This window comes from Callospermophilus lateralis, chromosome 2, assembly GCF_048772815.1.
Source record: "Callospermophilus lateralis isolate mCalLat2 chromosome 2, mCalLat2.hap1, whole genome shotgun sequence".
Taxonomy (NCBI): domain Eukaryota; kingdom Metazoa; phylum Chordata; class Mammalia; order Rodentia; family Sciuridae; genus Callospermophilus; species Callospermophilus lateralis.
This window is the reverse complement of record NC_135306.1, coordinates 152,004,717-152,029,024: the sequence shown is the minus strand read 5'-3', so window position 1 is coordinate 152,029,024 and position 24,308 is coordinate 152,004,717. Positions and strand designations below refer to the sequence as shown.

Below are 24,308 nucleotides of genomic sequence, written 5' to 3'. Positions count from 1 at the left end.
CAGAGGCACATACCTATAATCCCAGCAATTTGGGAGGCTGAGGCAGAAGGATCACAAGTTAGAGGTCAGCCTCAGCAACTTCACAAAACTCCCAGCAATTTAGCTAGACCCTTTCTCAAAATTAAAAGGAAGGAAGGAAGGAAGGGAGGGAGGGAGGGAGGGAGGAAAGAAAGGAGGGAGGGAAGGAAAGGAAAGGACAGGATATGCAGCTCAACAGTATAATTACATCTTTCTCCCTCAAAATGTAGCAACAACAATGGCTGATGTTTTTATCTAAATGACTTAAGAATTCATTTACTTAACAAATTAACCTTTAAAGGGCTAAAAAAATGGAAAAATGAATATATTTCTTACTAGGATTATGCAAAAACAAAAAGAGATGCTAACTGTTACATATTGACCTGACTTTTGAAAGGGTTTAGACTGAAGTCTGGTGCCACCTGGCCTCTCTGTGCTATATCAACAGAGTTGCCAGTTCTGCTGGGCTTTCTCTTGAAAGCCTCCTGATTCTCCAGTATTGATTCACTGCCTTCTGCAGAAAAATCCTCTCTTTCAAAGAGTAGCATAGACAGAAATGGTGATCTATGAGTTTATCTCATTGTTTCAAAAAGCCTAGTAGAAAATAAACATTTTCTCATGACAAAGTTCATTAGATATCAGATTCTTTACTTTTAGCTGGAATCATATTACTTAGTTAGAATCAAAGATTAAGTTATGATGTCTTTTATTCAGAAAAATGGGGAAAAGAAATTATTACTTAAGAAATATACTTTGGGATTGAGGATGTAGCTCAGTAGTAATAGTAGTACTTGCCTAACATAAACAAACAAGATCCTGGGTTATATGCAGGGCCTTGTGTTAATCCCAAGTACCAGAAAATAAAAATAAATAAATATACTTTGTTTGGCAAACAGCATAATTTAAAATCGAGTATTCAGGAAGGGTAGGAAAAACAGTAACAACTCACTTTGTTTAGAAAAAATACAAGCCATGCTTTAAAGGAGGATCCCCTTAAATCAGTGCTTCTGTAAAATACCATTTCCGCGGCTCAAATATTCCAATAACAATTCTATTTCTCAAATATTTTACAGAATCTACTCGGCATTCCTTTCTTTAAAGAACTGCCACTCTGCCACTTCCCCTACCTCACATGGTCCTGTAAGGGACTGGAAATTGTAGCATACACTTTCAACTACTCTATATAAATCTGTAATCCAATCTGTGCCAATATAATTCTCCATCTCCAACCCCACCCATCTCCACCCACACCCCGGTCATATTAGACTCTTGAACAATAATATTGAGGGATGAAAAATGAAAAGAATCATCTGAGAGAGCCAATAAGAAAAAGCCAATGCCCTAATCTCTGCTACTGGTATCCCTAAAGTTATATTTGTTCTAGGTCCTTCCTCAGTCCAGCCTGTTCAGTTCTTCCTTACTTAATTACTTAAGGTTGTATAATAAGGAAATTGACTAGTCTTCACCCTCCATTCCTGAGAGGTAACTACTAAACTCTTAGAATTTCCCCAGTGACAGGGGTATCTTTCTTATTCATGGTGGGCCCCTAGGATCTCACTTGAATTTATGCTAATGAAATGCCTTGGAATGGGAGATTTGTCACTAGAAAAACTAACCAGGTGATTAGAGGGTTGGGGCTTTGGCTAATACCAGTTCACCCCTTAAGAGAAAAAGGAGGCTAAAGACTGGGTTCAATCACAAAGCCAACAATTCAATTATAACTATGTTTAAAAAAAAAAAAAAAAAAAAAAAAACTTTAGGGGCCAGGGTTGTGGCTCAACAGTAGAGTGCTTTCCTAGCATGTATGAGGCACTAGGTTCAATCCTCTGTCTACAACTAAAAAAAAAAAAAAAAAAAACTTAAAAAAAAATATGGTAGACACCAAAGTCAACTGAGCTTTCTGATTGGCAAACACATAGATGTGATGGGCCGGCAATGTGTCCTGTCCCATCTACCAGGAGAAGACATAGAAGTGCCAGATCTCAACCTATGAGTCTCTTTTTTTTTTTTTTTTTTTTTTGGTTAGTCCTATTTTGTAGCCTTTATAATACTATAATGCTAAAAAAGGGCTTTTTTTGAGTTTTGAATAGCTCTAGCAAATTATAGAACCTAGGAGGTCTCTGGGAACTCCCAACTTTGTGGCCAGTTGGTAAAAAGTGCAGGAGACCTGTGAATTTCCAAAGCTTACGGCTGATATCTGAAGTGAGGGTAGTTTGGGGACTATACCCTTAACTTGTGAATTAAAAGTGTTTCACTAATCTCTCTTTGCTTTATTTTTGTAGTTAGTAAATGAAGATAACCACAGTATCTATACTTCATAAAGTTTTTATAAGAAATAAATGAGTTAATACATATAAAAAACTTAGAATAGTGCCTAGGACATATTAAATATTATACAAATTTTAGTTGCTGTTTTATTTTGAAACAGGGTCTTGCTAAATTGCTTAAACTTGCCTTGAACTTATGATACTTCTGCCTCAGCCTCCCAAATCACTGGGATTACAGGCATGCTTTATTTGTGTTTGCAGTCTGGGGATTGAACCTAGGGACTCACACATGCTAGGTAAGCACTCTACCACTGAGCTACTTCTCCCATTTTTTTTTTTTAATTTTTATTTTGAGACAAGGTATAATTAAATTGCTGAGACTGGCCTTGAATTTGTAATCCTCCCACCTTGGCCTCCCAAGTAGCTGAGATTACAGATATGCTTGCTCCACTGTACCTTTCCTTGAATTGTTGTTTTTATTATAAAAATCCAGAGGTGGTTAATATAGAGATTAGCAAGCTTTTCTGTTTAGATCTAAATAATAGAGAAAAGGTTGGCTTCCAACATTAGTCAGAAAATGTTGACAACATTAATCCCATAGAGGAGACTGACATTAGCCAGATAATGTTCTGAACACAAATGATTGCTGCTGATATCTACATCATCTAGCTAAACTCAGACCAGTCAGTTTCAGCCAGTGCCAGAATATTACATGTTTTTTGTAGCCTGAAATTATCACTAGAGAAATTAGGGGACTTGTTCTGAATAAGGAGGCAAGTTATTGGTAAGAACAGAACACAAAAACAATCTTACTTCTAGTTTATCAAATCACTAGGAATAACACATGGTAAGCCAATGCTAAAAACACTTTTCCTATCTTAGCTGTTAACTACATTACTATGCATTCAAATGTTTTTCTCTGCTCCCCTCCTCCAAAACCTCACTCCATTGTCTTCCATTTTCCTGTAATTTAGAATATACTAAAAGTGTTCCAAATAGTTGCTGAGTCCAAAAATAATGTTCTTACCAGAAAATTGCTTGGAGCTGTTTTCTAGTATTATGATTCAATCCCTTTATTTTTGCTTCCTCTTGGTCACCTTCTCTTCCCAGCTACTTCTCTATGAATTTTTAGAAAAAGCTACGAATGCTCTCTCTGCCATCTTTCATTCTAAGTTCCTACTTTAAAAGTCTACTTTTTTTTTTTTTTTGAGTTGCAGTTGGACACAATACCTTTATTTTATTTTTATATGGTGCTGAGGATCGAACCCAGGGCCTCACACATGCTAGGCAAGCGCTCTGCCACTGAGCCACAACCTCAGCCCCAAAGGTCCACTCTTAAAAATTAGGTACCCTATCTTTATATCACTGGAGAAAAAAATCAAAATTAAATGGTACCGATTGAAGATCTTTCCTGGCAATATTGGTCTAATTCCAAAGTTCATGTCACTACTTCATCTTTTATTAGTAGACAGTTTGAGATGCTCAGGAACTATTAAAGAAACCCCCACACACATACACACAAGGAATTCAGCTTCTGAAGATTTCCAGGAAGCTCTTTCCTTATGCTCCTTCTAAACTGACAAAACAGAATTAAGAAGCTTGTCCATCCCAGAACCAGGACTCCAGGTCTTCCTGCTTCAAATCTAACACTCTCTACCTACATTATAGATGAGCCCTTCCAGATCTAAAATTCCATAATCCTAGGTAAGAATTTAAATAAAAATAGAAACTGCCTCATTCCTACCAAAAGTAGTCTTTTCTACCACCAGATCAGTGCTTTCAACCAATATTTTAAGGAAAAGCATTGGCGTAGAGATCAGAAGGCCAAAATTGAAGTCCTGGCTCTACTAAATGCATAATAATGAACTAGCGATTTTATAGGCCAAGGCCTAAGGTTCCTCATCTGAAAACCCTTCTTGGGTTTATCATTATATCTTAGGAATATCTCCCAAAGTCTCATGTGTTTAGAGGGCTTTGGGGAAGTGACTGGATCATGGAAACTCTGACCTCATCAGTGGATTAATCCATTGGCTGAATGGATTACTAGGAGTGGGACTCAATTAAAGGAAGCAAGTCACTTTTGGCTACCTGTAGAGGGTTCAATCTTCTCCCTGCCCTCCATACTCCACCCCTGCTTCCCAGCTAATATGAGTTGAGCAGCTTTCTTCCACCAGGCCCTTCCTCCATGTTTCTGCCTCAGAGCTAGCCAACCATCAAATGAAACCTCCGAAAACATGAGCCAAAATAAATCTTTTCTCCCTAAGCTGTTTTTGCCAGGTGTTTTGGTCACAGAGACAAAAGGCTGACTAACACAAGAACTCATGCTAAGGACCCTGAAAAGAGACTGTTTCCAATTTTTTTTTTTTTTATATCAAAGAAAGCTCTAGTCACAGATATAAATGGAGAGAAAGCTTAAGCCCTCTTTTTACTTTTCCTATCAAATCTCACACAAGTAGACATATTCCTTTACACAATACTCTGAAAATACTACAGAAAAAAAAATGGTAGTCATGATTAAGCAGTTTCATCATATATGAAAAAGATCTAAAGTTTTCATTAATAAATTCAATTCAAATCAGTAGAGTAATGTGACTTCTGAAGGGACCAGTACCTAATTAGACTATGTTAACAGATGAACAGGGTTCAGAACTGAGGTGACAATCCAGATCAATTCTGTAAGAATTTGGGAGTCTGTGTCCAACTCCAGGATCTAAGAAACACGTTCACAAAATTTTTTACAGGCAGAAAATCAAGGTATCTGAGGAGAAGGATGAGGCTGAAAACCAAGATATCCAAGGAGGGGCTGGGGATATAGCTCAGATGGTAGAGTGCTTGCCTTGCATACACAAGGCCCTGGGTTCAATCCCCAGCACCAAAAAAAAAAAAAAAAAAAAAAAAAAAGATATCTGAGGAGGAGGACAAGGCTGAGAAAATGTTTTCTCAAAGAACTAGGGCTACTCAACCTGGAAAAGAGAAGACTCAAAGGAGAATCCAACTTTTACTTTGGTTCTAAGTGGGAGCGACAGAAGAAACAGCTTGCCTCAAGAGACCAGCAAGCTCTTCATCTCTAGAGATGATGCATCAGAAGCTAGGAGATTCCCATGGGGATGGGAATAAGGAGAGAAGTAGAGAAAAAGCTAGAGTTCAAAAAACATTCTGACTCTGGAGAATCTTTCCCAGTTCCCAGCATAGTGACTACTTAGTCAGTCTTATTCAATGACTATATATAGAATCATTTAAATAATTTGCTTTTTAACTAAGTATTTTATGTTCTTATCATACTAGTATTTTATGTTCCTATTTCTTTAAGTTCAATTTGCTATCTTCGTCTCTCTTCTCTGAGCCTTCTAACAACTAGGAATGACAACAAGGCTGCCTATTACCTTCTGAGGACTTCCATGCTTTCCACAGGTCCTCCACGCTGATGAGCTTGTCCTCACCATGGAAGGTGCTGTGCTTCACTGTTGGGTCATGGTAATTGAGGTCTTCCCTCAGGAACTGCAAGGGGAAAGCACACAAGTCACAAGAGATCCCTGGGAGCCAGCACACCAAGATGTCCACTCAAGTCATTTGCCTCGAGCTATCCACAGCACATTCCATTTACCCAATGCATGTGTATTATATCACTCATGTATCTTTCCTTGTGCATATGTCTTAGTTGCCATTGAGACTACATTTTCTTGTAATATGTTTCACTTGAAAAAAATAAATATGAATTAGAAATTCTTTCCTCATACTGTTTTTTGAATTATGGGAAGATAAATGACAGTTAACTGGAATTTAATAAGCTAGAAGAGGGAAGAAAGAATAGAAAGAATAATTAACAATTTTTGAGTACTTCTTTATATACTAAGAAATATTCTAAGAACTTTCACAATATTTTCTCATCTAATCTTCACAGCCAATGAATTATCACACCTATTCTAGAAATAAGAATAGTAACATTCTCAAAGATAATGCAATTTGTACCCAAATCATATTAGTTTCAGAAACTTAAATTACTTGCTGTGATGATTTTAAAACATCCACAAATTCTCAAATTGTCCCCAAATTCCTTGACAATCCTCCTATCAAAGGTGGAATCTACTCCCATTGAATATAATCTAACATTAGTGATTCATTATTATTGTTTAGATAAGCACCACTCAAAGGTCCATGTGTTAAAGGCTTAGTTTATAAAGTGTCACTTCTGAGATGTGATGCAATATTTGAAAGATCCTTAGGTCATTGAGGGCATGCCATCAAAGGGAATTGTAGGCCTCCAGCCTCCTCCTCTTTCTCTTTACTTCCTGATTTGGTGATAAGTCATTTTTGCTCCACTACTCAGAGACCCAAAGAAATTAGGACACTCAACTTTGGATTGGAATCTACAGGACTGACAGTCAAAATACATCTTTCCTCTTTATAAGTTAGTATATATACACACACACACACACACACACACACACACACAGATTTTAGTCAGCTTTTTCACTGTTGTAGCCAAAATATTTGAAAAAAAAATTACAGGAGGAAAAGTTTACTTTGGTCCTCACAGTTTCATAGTTCTCAGTTCATAGATGACCAACTCCACCACTCTGGGTTCAAGGTGAAGCAGAACATCAAGGCAGAAGAGTATGGCAGAGGAAAGCAGCTTAGGACATAGCAGAGAGAAACTGCTCCATTCAGTAGGGACAAAATATATACCTCAAAGGCACACCCGCCAGTGATGCAATTCCTCCAGCCATACGCTACCTGCCTACAGTTACTACCCAGTTAATTCCTATCAGAGGATTAATGCACTGATTAGGTTAAGACTCTCATAACCCCAATCATTTTACATCTAAACTTTCTTGCATTGTCTTGCATGCACACAAGTGTGTGTGTGTGTGTGTGTGTGTGTGTGTGTGTGTGTGTGTATATATATATATATATATATATATATATATATTTTTTTTTTTTTTTTAAAAGATGCAGTCTTGTTATGTTGCCCAGGCTGCCTTGAATTCCTGGGCTCAAGCAATCCTCCTGCCTCTGACTCTAAAGTACCTAAGATTTCAACATATATTTAATGAAAATTTCCATATACCGGGTATAGTTCCAGGTACTAGAGCAAGAAGTAGTAACCAAAACAGACAAAAATGTTATGTTTATCCTCACTGAACTACCAACAGGCCTTAGAAGAGGAAACACTAAAAGAAGGGGATTTTTCTACAATTACCAGGTAACTCTAGGAAATACTCTGATAGGAGATACCAGCTGTTTAAAGGGAACTCACAAGAAGTAAGAAAGCCTGATCATGAAATATGTATATAGCAGAGAAGCTCACAGAAAGTATAAAAAGTAGATCTACACAAGCTGGGTGTCATGGTACACACCTGTAATTCCAGTGATTTGGGAGGCCGAAGTGGGAGGATCAGAAATTCAAGGCCAATCTTGGCAACTTAGTGAGTCCCTGTCCCCAAATAAAAAGGGCTGGGAATGTAGCTCATTGGTAAAGTGTCCCTATGTTCAATCCCCAGATCTGGAAAAAAATAAAAGTACCTACACAGGAACTCACATACAAGCATACAAGCCTTAGTGGTGCCATAACACATGCCAAGAGGAAACAGGGTCAGAAAACAAGACCAGCAAGAAGATGGTGCCAAATGATGGACAAGGCAGATAGACAATTTATGTGAAGGAAGGGTCTGATTCTTTTTGGAACCATTTTAGAGAACAAAGAAGTGAGGTTGCAACAATCAAGCCTTAAGAGTCAGAAAGACAGTATACTATAAAGAGATCAGAACCTATAAAACAGGCCACCTATTTCCTATGTGGCTTTTGGGCAAGCTTCTCAGCCTCTTGATTTATTAGTCTCTCAAACAAAGAGCTAATTATACTCACATTTGAGTAGGATGAGACATGTTTGCAGAAGTCATAAATTACCTTTACAAGGATCTTTTTTATTGGCTCCAAAGTATATTGTAAAGTTGAACCTAAGTCTTGCTTTTCCGACTGTCTTCTAAAACAACAACAAAACAAAGAGGCTCTAGTGGCTTGGCTTTTGGCTTAGTGGTAGAGCACTCACCTAGTGCATGTGGGGCTCTGGGTTCAATCCTCAGCATCAAATATAAATAAATAAAATAAAGGTATTATGTCCACCTACAACTAAAAACATATTAAAAAAAAAAGAGGATCTAACAATACCAAACTCTAGTGACTTTTACAATTTTAAATAGGAGAGGCTTAAGGGATATAATTTGATTAGAAGGGGAGGGCAGTGGCTAAGGGACTGACTCATTATGAGGTTGTGTTTTCAAAGCAAACACGCTATTGTTTGTTTGTTTGTTTGTTGAAACTAGGGGCATCCTCACCCTTTTTATTTTTTATTTTGAGATAGGAACTCACTAAATTGCTTAGGACCTAAGTTGCTTAGGCTGGCCTAGCACTCATTTCTCGTGCCTTAGCCTTCCATGTCCTTGGGATTACAGGCATGTGCCATCACACCTGGCAATAGAAAAAGACTCTTGATCAAAGATGATCTTTTCTATGTTCGCACAACTACTATGCATACCTTTATCAGTCTTTTTATGTGTCTATCTTCCCTGCCAACCATATCCCACTGATAGAAGCTCCCAGACACACAGTTATAAGCATAACACACTAGAATATTATATTGAACTACTACTCTGATGTCCAATATATTTTAGGTACTCATTATTACATATTACTTTAATACTGTGCTATATCCAGTTAATAGCTAAAGACTGATTAAAGAAAAAGTTCAAAAGCAACAAAAAGCCAAAACAAAACAGGCCACTTTTGGCTTTCACAAAACAGGATTTACTGTTTCAGACTCTGAACAAACAGCTCCTCCCTCAAGAGGATCCAAAGAGACTCTCTAAAAGATGTGTCTTAATTTGCCTCACCAGCAGGAATGGAGCACTGGCTAGAACTGCAGCTCAATATCTCAATATCTCGCCTAAGTGCCAAGGTACCAGCTGTCACTAGGTATATTTAGCTCATGAGCTCAGAAAAGTGATCTCCCAGTAGCTGGCAGTAGTGAAGTAGTGTGGATGGGAACAGAGAAGAAAGGGTATCTCTCTAGAATTCCCATAATACAGGCTCAGAGTTTTCTAACATAGGCCAGAAGAAGAGCAACACATCTTTGGATATAGGGATCTGAGCAGCTCTCCTGGGGAGAGCTGGTTTTAAATTAATTGGTTTTCTTCTTAAAACCAATTAATCCTCTTTCCCCATCCAATCTTGTTCCTCACTACCTACCTTCCATATCTTCTAAACCAAACCACATGGCCTCCTCCACTCCCACTTCCCCTGAAAGCCCACTGTCTAGTATTAAGAATCCATACACAACATGTTCTATATTAGACAACTCCTGTTTATCTCCTAAACATCCAGCAAGGACCCAAATTTTAGCTATATAGCTCTGAATGTCTTTAACACACAGTGCTAGAACAATGATGATTCAGGGATGAAATACATGTCCACAATGACATCAGAAGCCCTTGGCTAGAAGTTAGGGAGAGGAGAGTCATTTCTCACTCATTTTTGCACATCTAAGTCTCAATTCTACCATATTAAACACTAGAATAATCTATATAAAGTACAAATCTAAATAGACCAATTTACCTACTTAAAATCTCACAACTCCCCATTATTTCCAGACTTCTTAATCTGTCATTTAAGGTCTTTTACAATGTGGCCCATAGATTTACTTCCCAGTCTTGGCCATTCTCCTTTCCTACAAGATCTTACACTACAGACCAGTGGTCAGAAAATTGTGGCCATGGAACAAATCCAGTTTGCCACTTGCTTTTGTAAATAAAATTTTATTGGAACATAGCCAGATTCACTCACTGATATATTATCTATGGTTGTTTCATGCTACAAAGACAGAATTGAGTAATTGTTACAGTGACTCAAAGCCAGCAAAGCCTAAAATATTTACTGTTTGGCTCTTTATAGAAAAAACTACTAACCCCTGCTATAGACACATTTAAGCCACTTCATGCTCCTCAAACCTCTGCATAAGGTGCTCCATATAAATGCTTTCTCCTACTTTTTGTTTGTTAAGGATAAAGTCACTCTCTGTAAAGTTTTCCAGACTTCTCCCAGATAAGTTAATTGCCCCTTGGTTCTCAGGGTTATATATCTATCACAAGGCTTATCTCATTGTTCTATAACTACTCCCTAAGCAACTCAAAAGTGAATATTGTATTTCATTTATCATTTATCTCTTCAACCAGCATTTATAAATTTTCTGGAACAACTAAATGAATAATTAATTTAGCTCCATAGGCCCATCCCCAAGCATAAGGCCTGGCATAAAACAGAGTATATCATTATTAAAAAGTTTTTCCTATAACATGTAGCAGAATGCTTAGTTTAAAATAGCTAGTCAAAATAGCTATGTCTATGAATAATTCTCTAAAATATACCATATATTATGCCACAAAGTAACTCTTAACATATACAAAAAAGTAGAGATATTACTCTTCATTCTATCAGATCATAATAGAATAAAATTAGAAATCAATGATAAAATAAGAAATAAAAGCTACTCCAATACCTGGAGACTAAAAAATATGCTACTGAGTGAACAATGGGTTCCAAAAGAAATAAAGGAGGAGATTTAAAAATTCCTAGAGGTAAGCTGGGTGTAATATCACACGCCTGTAATCCAAGCAGCTTGGGAGGCTGAAATAGGAGGATTGAGAGTTCAAAGCCAGCCTCAGCAAAAGTGAGGTGCTAAGCAACTCAGTGAGACACTGTCTCTAAATAAAAAATACAAAATAGGGCTGGGGATGTGGCTCAGTGGTTGAGTGCCCCTGAGTTCAATCCCTAGTAACAAAACAAAACAAAACAAAAAAATTCTTAGAAGTAAATGAGAACAATGATACAACATAACAATATCTCTAGACACATTGAAGGCAATTCTAAGAGGAAAGTTCATTGCATGGAGTACAATGCTTAAAAGAAGAAAAGGTCAACAAATAAATGACCTAACATTACACCTCAAAGACCTAGAAACAGAAGAACAAATCAACACCAAAAGGAGTAGAAGACAGGAAAAAATTAAAATAGAGCTGAAACTAATGAAACTGAAACAAAAGAACCAACTGAAAAAAAATGACAGAACCAAAAGTTGGTTATTTGAAAAAATAAATAAAATTGACAAACTCTTAGCCATGCTAACGAAGAGAAACAGAGAGAAAACTCAAATTACTAACATACATGATGAAAAAGGAAATATCACAACACACTACAGAAATACAGAAGATAATTAGAGGTTATTTTGAAAACTTGTACTCCAATAAAATAGAAAATATCGAAGGCATCAACAAATTTCTAGAGTCATATGATTTGCCCAAATTGAATCAGGATAATATACACAATTTAAACAGATCAATTTCAAGCAATGAAATAGAAGTTGCCATCAGAAGCCTACCAATCAAGGACTGAATGGATACACAGCTGAGTTCTCAAGGCCTTTAAACTAGTACCATTACTCTCCAATTTATTTCAGGAAATAGAAAAAGAGGGAGCACTTCCAAACTCATTCTATAAGGCCAATATCACCCTGATTCCCAAAACCAGGCAAAGACACATCAAAGAAAGAAAACTTCAGACCAATATCTCTAATGAATATAGATGCAAAAATTCTCAATAAAATTTTGGCAAATTAAACACAAAAACATATCAAAAAGATAGTGCACCACGATCAAGTGGGGTTTATCCCAGGGATGCAAGGTTCATTCAACATACAGAAACCAATAAATGTAATTCATCACATCAACAGACCTAAAAGAATCACAAGGGCCTGGCATGCGCATGGCACTGGGTTCGATTCTCAGCACCACATAAAAATAAAATAAAGATGCTGTGTCCACCGAAAACTGAAAAATAAATATTAAAAAAATTCTCTCTCTCTCTCTCTCTCTCTTTAAAAAAAAAAGAATCATATGATCATCTCAATAGATGCAGAAAAAGCATGACAAAATAGAGCACCGCTTCATGTTCAAAACACTAGAAAAACTAGGGATGACAGGAACATAGCTCAACATCGTAAAAGCTATCTATGCTAAGACCCAGGCCAACATCATTCTAAATGGAAAAAAAATTGAAAGCATTCCCTCTAAAAACTGGAACAAGACAGGGATGCCCTCTTGTACCACTTCTATTTAACACAGTTCTTGAAACACCAGCCAGAGCAATTACACAGATGAATGAAATTAAAGGGATACGGATAGGTAAAGAAGAACTCATATTAGCACTTTTTGCCAACAATATGATTCTATACCTAGAAGACCCAGAAAACTTCTAGAACTAGTAAATGAATTCAGCAAAGTAGCAGGATATAAAATTAACACACACTAATCAAAGGCATTTCTGATATCAGTGACAAATCCTCCAAAAGGGAAATGAGAAAACTACCCCATTTTCTGTAGCCTCAAAAAAATAAAATAAAATACTTGGGAGTCAACTTAATGAAAGAGGTGAAAGACCTCTACAATGAAAACTACAGAATGCTAAAGAAATAAATCAAAGATGACCTTAGAAGATGGAAAGATCTACCTTGTTCTTAGGTAGAATTGATATTGTCAAAATGATAACATACGGACAAAAGAAGTATACAGATTTAATGCGATTCCAATCAAAATCCCAATGATATTCCTCATAGAAAAAGCAGTCATGAAATTCATCTGGAAAAATTAGAGACTCAGAATAGCTAAAGCAATCCTTAGCAAGGAGAGTGAAGTAGATGGCATCACTATACCTGGCCTTACACTATACTACAGAGCAACAGTAAAACAAATAGCATGGTATTGGCACCAAAATAGACTGGTAGACCAATGGTACATAATAGAGGACACAGAGACTAACCCTCATAATTACAGTTATCTTATATTTGACAAAGGCGCCAAAAACATACATTGGAGAAAAGATAGCCTCTTCAACAAATGGTGCTGGGAAAACTGGAAATCCATATGCAACAAAATTAAATTAAACCCCTATCTCTCATCATGCACAAAACTTAACTCAAAATGGATCAAGGACCTAGGAATTAAACTAGAGACTCTGTGTCTAACAGAAGAAAAAGTAGGCCCTAATCTTCATCATGTGGGCTTAGGCCCCAACTTCCTTAATAAGACTCCTATAGCAGAAGAATTAAAACCAAGAATGAATAAATGGGATGGAATCAAAGTTCAAAGTTTCTTCTAAGCAAAAGAAACAATCTGTGAGGTGAACAGAAAGCCTACATCCTGGGAGCAAATCTTTACCCCTCACACATCAGATAGAGCACTAATCTCTAGGGTATATAAAGAACTAAAAAAACTAAGCACCGAAAAAACAAATAACCCAATCAACAGTGGGCCAAGGACCTGAACTGACACTTCTCAGAAAAGAATATACAATCAATCAACAAATATATGAAGAAAAAATGCTCATTATCTCTAACAATCAGAGAAATGCAAATCAAAACTACTCTAAGATATCATCTCACTCCAATCAAAATGGCAGCTATTATGAAGACAAACAACAATAAGTGTTGGTGATACCACCTGTTTCACTCTTCCTGCTTAGAACTGCTTTAGCTATTTAGCTTTAGCTATACTGTGAAATGCATTCCGCTATTGTCATGTATGTAAGAAATAAAAAAAAATGTTCTACATAGAAATAGAAAAGGCAGTTATGAAATACATTTGGAAAAATAAGAGCCCCAGAATAGCCAAAGCAATCTTTAGTGAGAAAAGCAAAGCAGAAGGTATCGCAATAGCAGACCTTAAATTATACTATACAAACTATAGTAACAAAGACAGCATGGTATTGGCACCAAAACAGACATGAAGACCAACAGAATAGAATAGAAGACACAGAGACAAACACACATAAATAGTTACCTCATACTATATATAGAAAGGCACCAAAAACATACATTGGAGAATTCAAACTCTTCAACAAATGGTGCTGGGAAAACTTGAAATCCATGTGTACCAGAATGAAATTTAACCCCTATCTCTCACCCTGTACAAAATTCAACTCAAAGTGGATCAAAGATCTAGATATTAGACCAGAAACTCTGCAATTACTATAGGCCCAACATGTTTCCTTGGGAACCAACACTTCCTCAACATGACTCTTAAAGTGCAAGAAGTAAAATTAAAAAATCAATAAATGGGATGGTATCAAACTAAAAAGCTTCTTCACAGCAAAGAAACAATCCAGAGTGTGAAGAGAGAGCCTACAGAATAGGAGAAAATCTTTGCCACTCACACCTCAGATAAGGTGTTAATTTCCAGAACATACAAAGAACTCAAAAAGATTAACACAAAATAATAATAAATAAATAAATAATAATAATAACCCAATCAAAAAGTGGGCAAATGAACTGAACAGACACTTCATAGAAGAAGAAATACAATCAATCAACAAATACATGAATAAATGTTAACATCTCTAGCAATTAAAGAAATGCAAATTAAAATCACACTTAGATTTCACCTCACTCCAATCAGAATGTCAATTATTAAGATTACAAGTAACAGGGCTGGGGTTGTAGCTCAGTGAGCACTGGCCTCGCACATTTGAGTCATTGGGTTCAATCCTCAGCACCACATAAAAATAAAAAATACAGGTACTGTGTCCATCTGTAATTAAAAAAAAAAGAATACAAGTAACAATAAAAGTTGGCAAGCACATAGGGCGAAAAGGTACATTCATACGTTGATGGAGGAACTACAAATTGGTGCAACCACTCTGAAAAGCAGAATAGAGATTTCTCAGAAAATTTGGACTGGAATCACCATTTGACCCAGTTATCCCACTCCTCAGCATATACCCAAAGGACTTAAAATCAGCATACTATAGTAAAGCCACCATATCAATGTTCATAGCAGCTCAACTCACAATAGCTAAGTTGTGTAAACAACTTAGGTTAACTTCAACGATGAATGGATGAAGAAAATGTGGTACATATACACAATGGAATATTACTCAATATTAAAGAAGAATGAAATTATGGCATTTGCTGGTAAATGGATGGAATTGGAAACTATCATGCCAGAAATGCCCTCTGAACCATCAGTTTTTGTAAATATCCTTTCTTGTGCATTCTGTACAGTGCTATATATTCATCTTTTGTAAATGTGGCAGTATTGACCCCAATTAAGAAAATGTTTTCTTCTCTCTGGGGACATCTATTCTAATTAGCAATCTATTTCTGTCCTCTTGTCATAAGACAAAGGTTCTCCATCCAGTAGTCCTTGGCTAGTTTATATAGTTTGTTCCTGATAGTTTGCAAGACTAAATGTTGGAGTTTCCTATTCTTTGCCATTCTCGCTAGATACCTAGCAAACCGCAACCACAGATGCTGGCTTTAGAATTTTACCTGTGTCATGGACCCAGTGCCATGGTGAGGATCATTCATGACAAAAAAACTGAACTTTATCATCAATCTCAGTAGGACTCTCTGTACCTTCATGTACTAGGTGCTGGAAATAAAGAAATAAAAGGAGAGGTGAAGCTGGGTGCAATGGTGTTGGCCCCTATTCCCAGCAACTTGGGAAGCTGAGGTAGGAGGATCACAAGTTTGAGGCCAGACAGTTCTGGGCACTTAGCAAGCCCTTTAGTAACTTAACAAGACCCTGTCTCAAAATAAAAATATAAAAGGGCTAGGGTGTAGCTCAGGTAAAGTGACCCTGGCTTAATCCCCCACCCCCCATAAAAAAATTGCTCAGTGATAGAGCACCCCTGGGTTTAATCCCAGTACTGAAAAATAAAAGGTGAAGTTGCTGCCATGGACAAAGTTCTCCTACTAGTACAGATAGCTGTGAACAGCTGAGGATACAGAAATGAGTAATACAAACGTTAGGGATTCCAGAAACCTTTAATAAGAAACACTTCATCCATTTGCCCAACCAGCATTTACTGAGTAGTTATTTTATGACAAGTCCTGTGCTAGAAACTGAGGACATAGAGATTAACCGGACATATTGGAAGCACCTATGTGAAATAGACATATAAAAGAGACCCTGTCCTAGAAGGCAAAAAGCACGATTCTATGTGGTGGAAAGGGCTAATACTCAATCTCCAAGAAAAAGCCCAGCAACTCTCTCTCCAATTCTTCCAACCCCATATTGCCTTCGATCTCACAATTTTCCATTCTCATCTAACCAAGAAACTTGTTCTTTACCCAAAGATATCAGAAAGCTTATGAAGTGTCATATAAGTAAAACAGTCTCAGTCAGACATGGTGGCCATGCCTATAATCCCAGCAACTCAAGAGGTTGAGGCAGAAGGACTGTAATTTTGAGGCTAGCCTAGGCAACTTAGCAAGATCCTGTATCAAAATTTAAAAAAAAAAAGAAGAAGAAGAAGAAGAAGAAGAAGAAGAAGAAGAAGAAGAAGTGAGCTGGGAATATAGTTCAGTGGTAGAGTGCCAATGAATTTTATCCCCAGTGCCCTCCAACATATACATGAAAGAAAAGAAAAATACTCTCACAGATACAGACTCAAATTCCATTTCTGATGCTTACCACCATATCATCTTAAGCCTGTAAAATGCAGCCTAGTTCACAGTTATAAGAGGAGAAATTAAAAAACTTAAGGCAATGGTCCCATATCTCATGATGCCAATGCAGATGATGCTTTATGAATATTTAACTAATTAATATTTAACTTATCAATATTTAATTTATGAATATTCTGACTTGGGTCCCATGGCAAGAGGGCTCATAATCTTTATTTTGGTTTATCCTGAATGAACCAACACTCCAACTCTGAGTCCAAGGAACCTCTTATCTTAGCTACTCTTTCTCAAGATGTCAAGTGGCTAGAAGAAAGAGGTAATAATCCTCACCCTGTCAGTGATGAACTGTTAAGGTCATGTCCATGTGCATGGACACAGGAAGGCCTAATGCTATTGGACACTTAAAGGAAATATGAAGAAAGTGGGTAATAATAATAGTGATATTTGTGCATAGCTCTGTGGTATGCAAAGGATTCTTCACAAATATCTTTTTTGAGCCTCACACCACCTACTATATATACCACTGAAGGTATATTTTACTGGTGTCCTATCTTACAGATAAAGGAACTATTCTCGGAGACACCTCCCTACGGATATTTCCCAAACTTGCCATATTTTTTGCCTCCCACATTAACTCATAATGTTTTCCTTTCCTAAAAAGCTCTCCTTCCTTTCTTTATCTGGTAAACTCCAGCTCATGTTTTAAAATGAAGTTTCCGTTTCACCTCTTCTGCAAAGCCTACTCCAAACATACCTTTAGTCAAAATTACAACCAATTCTATTTACTTCTAGCTCATTGTTCTGGGGACAAAATTCAAGTTCCTCAGTATAGCACAAAACTGCCTAATACCTACATTTCAAACTTCATCTTCAAATTCTCCTTCCATGCTCAACTGTTACATTCTAAAGTTTAAAAAAAAAAAAAAAAAAAGAAAGAAAGAAAAGAGAAATAACAGGTGTGGTGGCACACTCCTATAATCCCAGTTACTTGGAAGCTGAGGCAGAAGGACTGCAAGTTTGAGACCAGGAAGACTTAGTGAGACCCTGTCTCAAAATAAAAAATAAAAGGGGGCTGGGAATGTGCTGAGTGGTTAAGTGACCCTGGGTTTAATTCCCCATACCAGGGCGGGAGAAAAAGGAACCACTGACTCATAAATCCCCAAAGACATCATATTTGTCCCTCCACCTGGTATATCCTTCTCAGCTCTCTCACCAAGTTAACTCCTACCCATCACCCAAAATTCATCACAGGCATCATCTCTCCTGAGTAGTTTTTTTCTGAAATCCTCAGATGGGTTACCTTCCCTCTTCTATATTTCCAGAGCACACTGAACTCTTCTCTTGTCATAAAACTTACCAGGATTGAACATGTATGTCTTTCTGCCTCAATAATATGTGAGATATTTGTAGGGAGGAAATGTGTTTGCCTTATTATTATTAGTCTTTGCACATCCAGCATCCAGCACAGAGCAGACACTAAATAAATTTGTAGAAGGAAGAGAAAAGGGATAAGGAAAAAAGGAGAAAACAACACAAGAATAAATAAAAAGAATGTTATTAATCCACAAGTGAATCAAACATTCCACTGGGAACCAATTCTTCCTAATACCATAAAGTACACTGAATGTGACACACATACAGATACAAATATGAACAGAGATTTGAATAAATAAACAAACACAAACACCAATTAGACCTAAAGGCAAACAGGAACCAGGATCATAGGCCTGTGATCCCTGCAACTTGGGAGGCTGAGGAAAAGAAAAGTTCAAGGCCAGCCTTATCAATGCAGCCAAGCCCTAAGCAACTTAGTGAGACCCTGTCTTAAAATAAACATTAAAAGGGCTATGGGTGTGGCTCTTTTAATGTTTATTTTACACCAGTAAAGTGTCCCTGGGTTCAATCCCCAGTATAAAAAATAAACAAACAAACAAAGGCAAGCAGGGCCTTGGGAGCCAGCTGCCTATTCTTCCTTGGATAGGAAGAGTCAGAAATTTAGTAGAATTTTTCTCTCTGATGGTCTGACCATTCCTGGCCCTTGCATTCTGCCTCCCATTTTGTAGAGCCCAGAGCTTGCCTAGACTAACAGTATCTTTGGGTTCCTATTACCTATCTGGCTCTGCTTTTACCTCAAAGTCCTGCATTAGGCCTAACTCTTTGCCTCTACCTTTCTCCCTGGTCTCTGATCTGGTTTGTGGGCTTTCTCTCAGCCCCTACTTCCTTGGCTCAGTCTTCTTTCCCTTCCTCCACTTTTTGTCATTCACAAAGAAATATCAAAACTCAGAAAGACATGTATCTAAAACAAGCAAAAAATGACTTATATGTTCAAAGAAATACAAAGATATAGACAGACATATACAGACATACAAAGAAGCCTTACAAATGTAATTAATCCCTGTCATCAACAGGACTGCCATCCAGAATAGACAAAGCAGACTGCACAACAAAGAGGGGAGGAATCAAAACAACAGCCTGCTTGGTGAGAAGGAATTTCCTTGTCTGTCAAAACAAGCCACCCTCTGGGTTTTCCTGGAAACATGAGGAATACCATCTGGGGGAGCTGCTGCCTCATCCTGTATCTGGCTAAGGCAATGGGACAGATTGTAAACTATGCCTACTCTCTCTGCTGCATAGCTCAGCTTGTCTGGCAACTAGCATCCTTGTGTGAGTGCCAACTGACAATGTATCTTCTGCTATACCTGCACATATTAGACCACGCCCTTATTCCTCTTGAAGCTCCAAGTTCCTATGAATGCCATTACTACCAGCCCTTAAAATGTGCTACTATCATTGGCTATTTATACATATACCTCTCTCACTAGTCTGAGGGCTTGCCAGTGGCAAAGAGATTCTTATTTTCATCTCAATTTTATAGATGAGGAAAGTAAAACTCCAAACTACTTGGCCCTACAGCTATTATTATAAAATGTGGACCTGAATTCCAAAGCTGATACTTAGACTTTTAAAAACTCAATGTCCAGGCTGGAGATGTAGCTCAGTGACAGAGGACTCACCTAGCAAGCATGAGGCCCTAGGATCAATCCCCAGTATCGGGGGAAAAATTAGAGCTCAAGATTGTAGCTCAGTGGTACAGCACTTGCTTAGCATGTGTGAGAGCCTGTGTTCACTCTCCCCCAATAAGGCTAAATAAAGAAATATAAAAACTCAATGTCCAAGCCAGGCTTGGTGGCATATGCCTGTAGTCCCAGCTCTTCAGGAGGCTGAGGCAGGAAGATTGATTGAGCCCAGGAGTTCTGGGCCAGCCTAGGCACACAGCAACATCCCAGATCTTAAAAAGTCAGTTTCCAAATAGTTTATTCTAAGAAACCCAAAAGCAGTGCCAAAAAACTTGGACTCAATGGAAGTTGTGGCCCATAAACTATGAGCCATTCCTGGTAGGTGAATGTGACAACTTCCCTATAATTATTTACAAGAAAGATGAAGGGAGAGGAAATTTCTTTAGCTTAAGGAACAGGTTTCACCTGAAGAATAATGTCATGATTTTGGTCATCTCTGTTCTGTCCCAAGTACCTGAGAAGACTTTAATCTATACTTGTCCTGGATTAAGGCTACAGCTCAGATTATTACACTGAAGTAGGAGATAGGATGGTAATTGCACCAGGATATAGGTAGAGAGCTAGAAAAGAAGAAAAGCAAAAAGGTACCTTCAAACTAAGGTCAAAGAAGAATTGCTGCAGCAACAGAAATGTATCTATTTGAAACCTATACAGAAGTTAATCTGCATGTAGCCAATTTTAAGCAGAAAAAAAGAAGGGGGAATGCAAAGAAAATCAATGTTCAGAATTGGTTCCAGAAACAAAAGGGAAAGTTCTGCTTCCCTTAGGCCAACATGGTGCCTGGGAGTGATACTGCAGCAGTGGGAATCAAAGGGAGGCCCTGAACACAAAGGTGAATCCAGGAAAAATAAAACCAAAACAACTCAGCCTGTTGTCTTTGATGACTCTCCACATGGTGCTCCATAAGATAAGGGTCAAGAAACTGATTCAGGACACTGGTATGTGGGTGAAAGGGAATTACAACCTGGGTAATCTTACAGCTTCTTTGACATTTGTTTCCTCAGAAACAGGGTCAACTATAAAAAAAGAAGAGGGAAAGAAGCGAGGGAGGGAGGAGGTATGGAGGGAAAAAGAATAAAATTTTTCCAAAGAGAATGTCTTAGGACTCATCAGTCTGGTGTTCTCAAAAGCCATAGATACCCACCCAAAAACAGAGCAACCTCATTTTCAGCAAAATAGGGCTCTTTGATACTTCAGACTTGGAAGCATCAAGGCTTCTCTGTCAAAGCTGGGGGTAAGAGAAATACAGACCAAAATCAATAAGGCTTTCAAAGTGTTATTGAGTCCTAAGGATTCTTAAGGGTTGGATTATAGAAAGGCAAGTAGGAGGTGACACCACTCCAATCAAAGTAGCAATACTTTCATTTTCTTAAGATTTTTATAAAATCTAATAGCATACTACTCAATGGTTTTTAGCATATTCACAGAAGTGTGAAACCATCACAACAATCCATGTTTAGAACAATGTTATCAGTCTGATGCAGTATCCTGGCCCTCATCAGATCAGCCACACTGCTGTGGTAGCTCCCATACCTGAATGTTGTAGTCCCATGGAATGATGGGAAGACTAATTTGGAATTCTTGCTATATAGGCCAAACCTCACTGTACCATCATGCTGAGGGGAAAAAAACAGAGTGAGTACACATCATGTGCCAGGAATGGTGCCTAGGGTTTTGCAAACATTAAGTTCTCACAATAAACTTGCAAGCAGTTATTTTCCTCAAATAATTTAAAAAAAAAAAATCAAGATCACCAGGTATAGTGGCACACATCTATAATCCCAGCAACTGAGGAGGCTGAGGCAGGAAGATCTCAAGTTCAAAGCCAGCCTCAGCAACTTCAAGAGGCCCTAAGCAACTTAGCAAAGCTCTGTCTCAAAATAAAAAACAAAAAGGACCTGGGGTAGAGCTGGGGTTGTTGTTCAGCAGTAGAGTGTTTGCCAGGCACATGCGGGGCCCTGGGTTCGCTTCTCAGCACCACATAAAAATAAATAAATAAATAAAGGTGTTGTGTCCAACTACAGCTGAAAAATAAATATTTAAAAAAGGGAGTGGGGGTGCTGGGATGTGGTTCAGTGGTTAAGTGCCCTTGGGTTTAATTCCCAGTACCAATAAAAAGATCAAGGCCCAGAGAGGTGAAATTATTTGCCTAAGGTAGTAAGTGATATAGCCAAGTTTTGAACACAATACTGTTTGCATCAAAATATATGTTCTTTCTTATGATAACAATAAAAACTGTTACCAAGCATTGTACCAGGTGCATTATTTATGGTTCACAGAAACTTTATAAGGTACCTATCATTATTATTATTCCAATTGCTAATGAAGAAACAGGCTGACATAAATTGTGTAATTTCACCAAGCTTGCATAGGTGGTAAGAGGGAGAGTCATGTGTGTTTGTCTCCAGAAGAGAAGGCATTAACTCTGTTATACATCCATATCAGACATCACAGAAACTAGAATCTTAAGTAGATTGTGCAGCTTCCTGCGCTCATACAGCTACTTACCCATCCTACTTAAAAATCTATGAAAATCTCCCTTGCTCTGAACACCCACCTCAGCCTAATCCATGTTGCTATAGTGACACTGGTCAATCATTCAATACAGTGATTAAGCCCATATTTTGTTATAGGATATATTGGTCATTGAAGAAAACAGAGACAAACTAAATAAGGTCAGTCCCTGCTCTAAAGGGGCTCACAATTTGGTGAGATAAGCACATCAATCATACAAACATAAAAATACAACAGTTAGATATATGTCAATTTCCTGGAAATACAGAATAAAGTAACTTACATTCATTGAGCTTGAATTATATGGCAGGTATTATGCTTGAAACTTTTTTAAGTTAATATATGATGAAATTAACTTTTTTGTGTGCATATAGTTCTATACATTTTAATACATAGTTATATCAATGTAATGGACACAGGAAAACAAAAAAGTATCCCTCATGCTGACCTTCTATTCAGACCTTCCCTATACTCCTAATCCTTAGTAGCAGACCTAATTTCCATCCCTATAGTTTTGCCTTTATCAGAATGTCGTATAATGCAATCATATAGGACAAAACTATTTGAGACTAGTTTCGTTCACTTGATATAAAATTTTTGAGGCTCATCTATGCTGTGTGCACCAACAGTTCAATCCTTTGTATCGCTGAGTAGTTTTCCATAGCGTGTTTATCCATTCACAAAGGAAGGACATATGGACTATATTCAGTTTGGGGAGGTTACAAATAAAGCTGTCATAAACATGCATGTATGTATTTTAGTGTGAATATAAATTTTAATTTTATAGGGCTAAATACCTAAAAGTAGAATTGCTGTGACACATAGTAAGTTATGGTTATAAGAAAATATTGATTACACATGGTAGTGTACATCTTGTAATCCCAGCAATTTGGGATGCTGACGCAGGAGATCACAAGTTCAAGACCAGTCTCAGTAACTTAGCAAGACGCTCTCAAAATAAAGTTTTTAAAATGGCTAGGGATATGGCTCAGTTGCAGAGCACCCCTGGAGTGAATCCCCATTACCATAAACACAAACAAAAAAACACAAAAAATGTCAAACTTTTCCAGAATGACTGTATCATCTTGAAGTCCCATCAGTAAGAGTTCTAGTGGCTCCTTTTCTTCACCCAGCCCTTGGTATTGTCCATTTAAGATTTAGTCATCCTAATAACTGTACAGCAGAATCTCATTATGGTTTTAGTTTGCATTTCCCTAATGGCTAGTAATACTGTCACCAATGTATCTCGCTTGTTGAAATCTCTGTTCAAATCTTTTCTTGTTTTTTATTGATTTATTTGTTTTCTCTTGTTGAGTATTGATAATTCTTTATTTGTGCTGGGAACTTTTTTTTTTTTTTAGTGTGTGGTAGGGGGAGTACTGGAGATGGAATCCATGGGTGCTTTACCACTGACCTAAATCCCTAGCCCTTTCTAAAAAATAAAAAGGGCCTTCATTAAGTTGCTGAGGCTGGCCTTAAACTTGCAATTCTCTTTCCTCAGCCTCCAGAGTCACTGGGATTACAGGCACACACCATCTGCCTGGCCAGAAATCTTATTTCTTTAGTACACTATGTAAATATATTTATATTTATATTTTATAAAATGCCTGCTGAGTTTACTTTAAATTCCTAGCCTTCAACCAATGAATGACACATAATAGGTATTCAATAAAAATTTATTTTAGTGGCCAAATAAATGCCTTAATTTTCCATGTGGGTTCCAGAAAAGAAAATAACACTGCTTTCAAGACTATCAGAACAATCTGACAGCTTATCCCATGGACAAATCCTTTGCCCATGGCAGTGTCCAACCAGAACTCAGAATAGAAGACAGGTCATGAATTTCCATACTGCCAGCATGATGGAACCTCCTGCCAGCTTTACAAGAAGGACACCATCACCAATAGTGCCCTCTTGCTC

General features: G+C 37.5%; 1 protein-coding gene across 5 annotated transcripts in view; it reads right to left on the bottom strand.

Annotated features, from left to right (window-relative positions):
• Stim1 (stromal interaction molecule 1) overlaps positions 1-24,308 on the bottom strand; it is a 200,666-nt gene that overhangs the window by 58,348 nt on the left and 118,010 nt on the right. For all 5 annotated transcript variants that reach the window (XM_076846756.2, XM_076846754.2, XM_076846758.2 and 2 more), the window contains exon 3: positions 5,669-5,783. In XM_076846756.2, the coding sequence (XP_076702871.1) occupies positions 5,669-5,783 (115 nt within the window). The remainder of the gene's footprint in view (positions 1-5,668; positions 5,784-24,308) is intronic.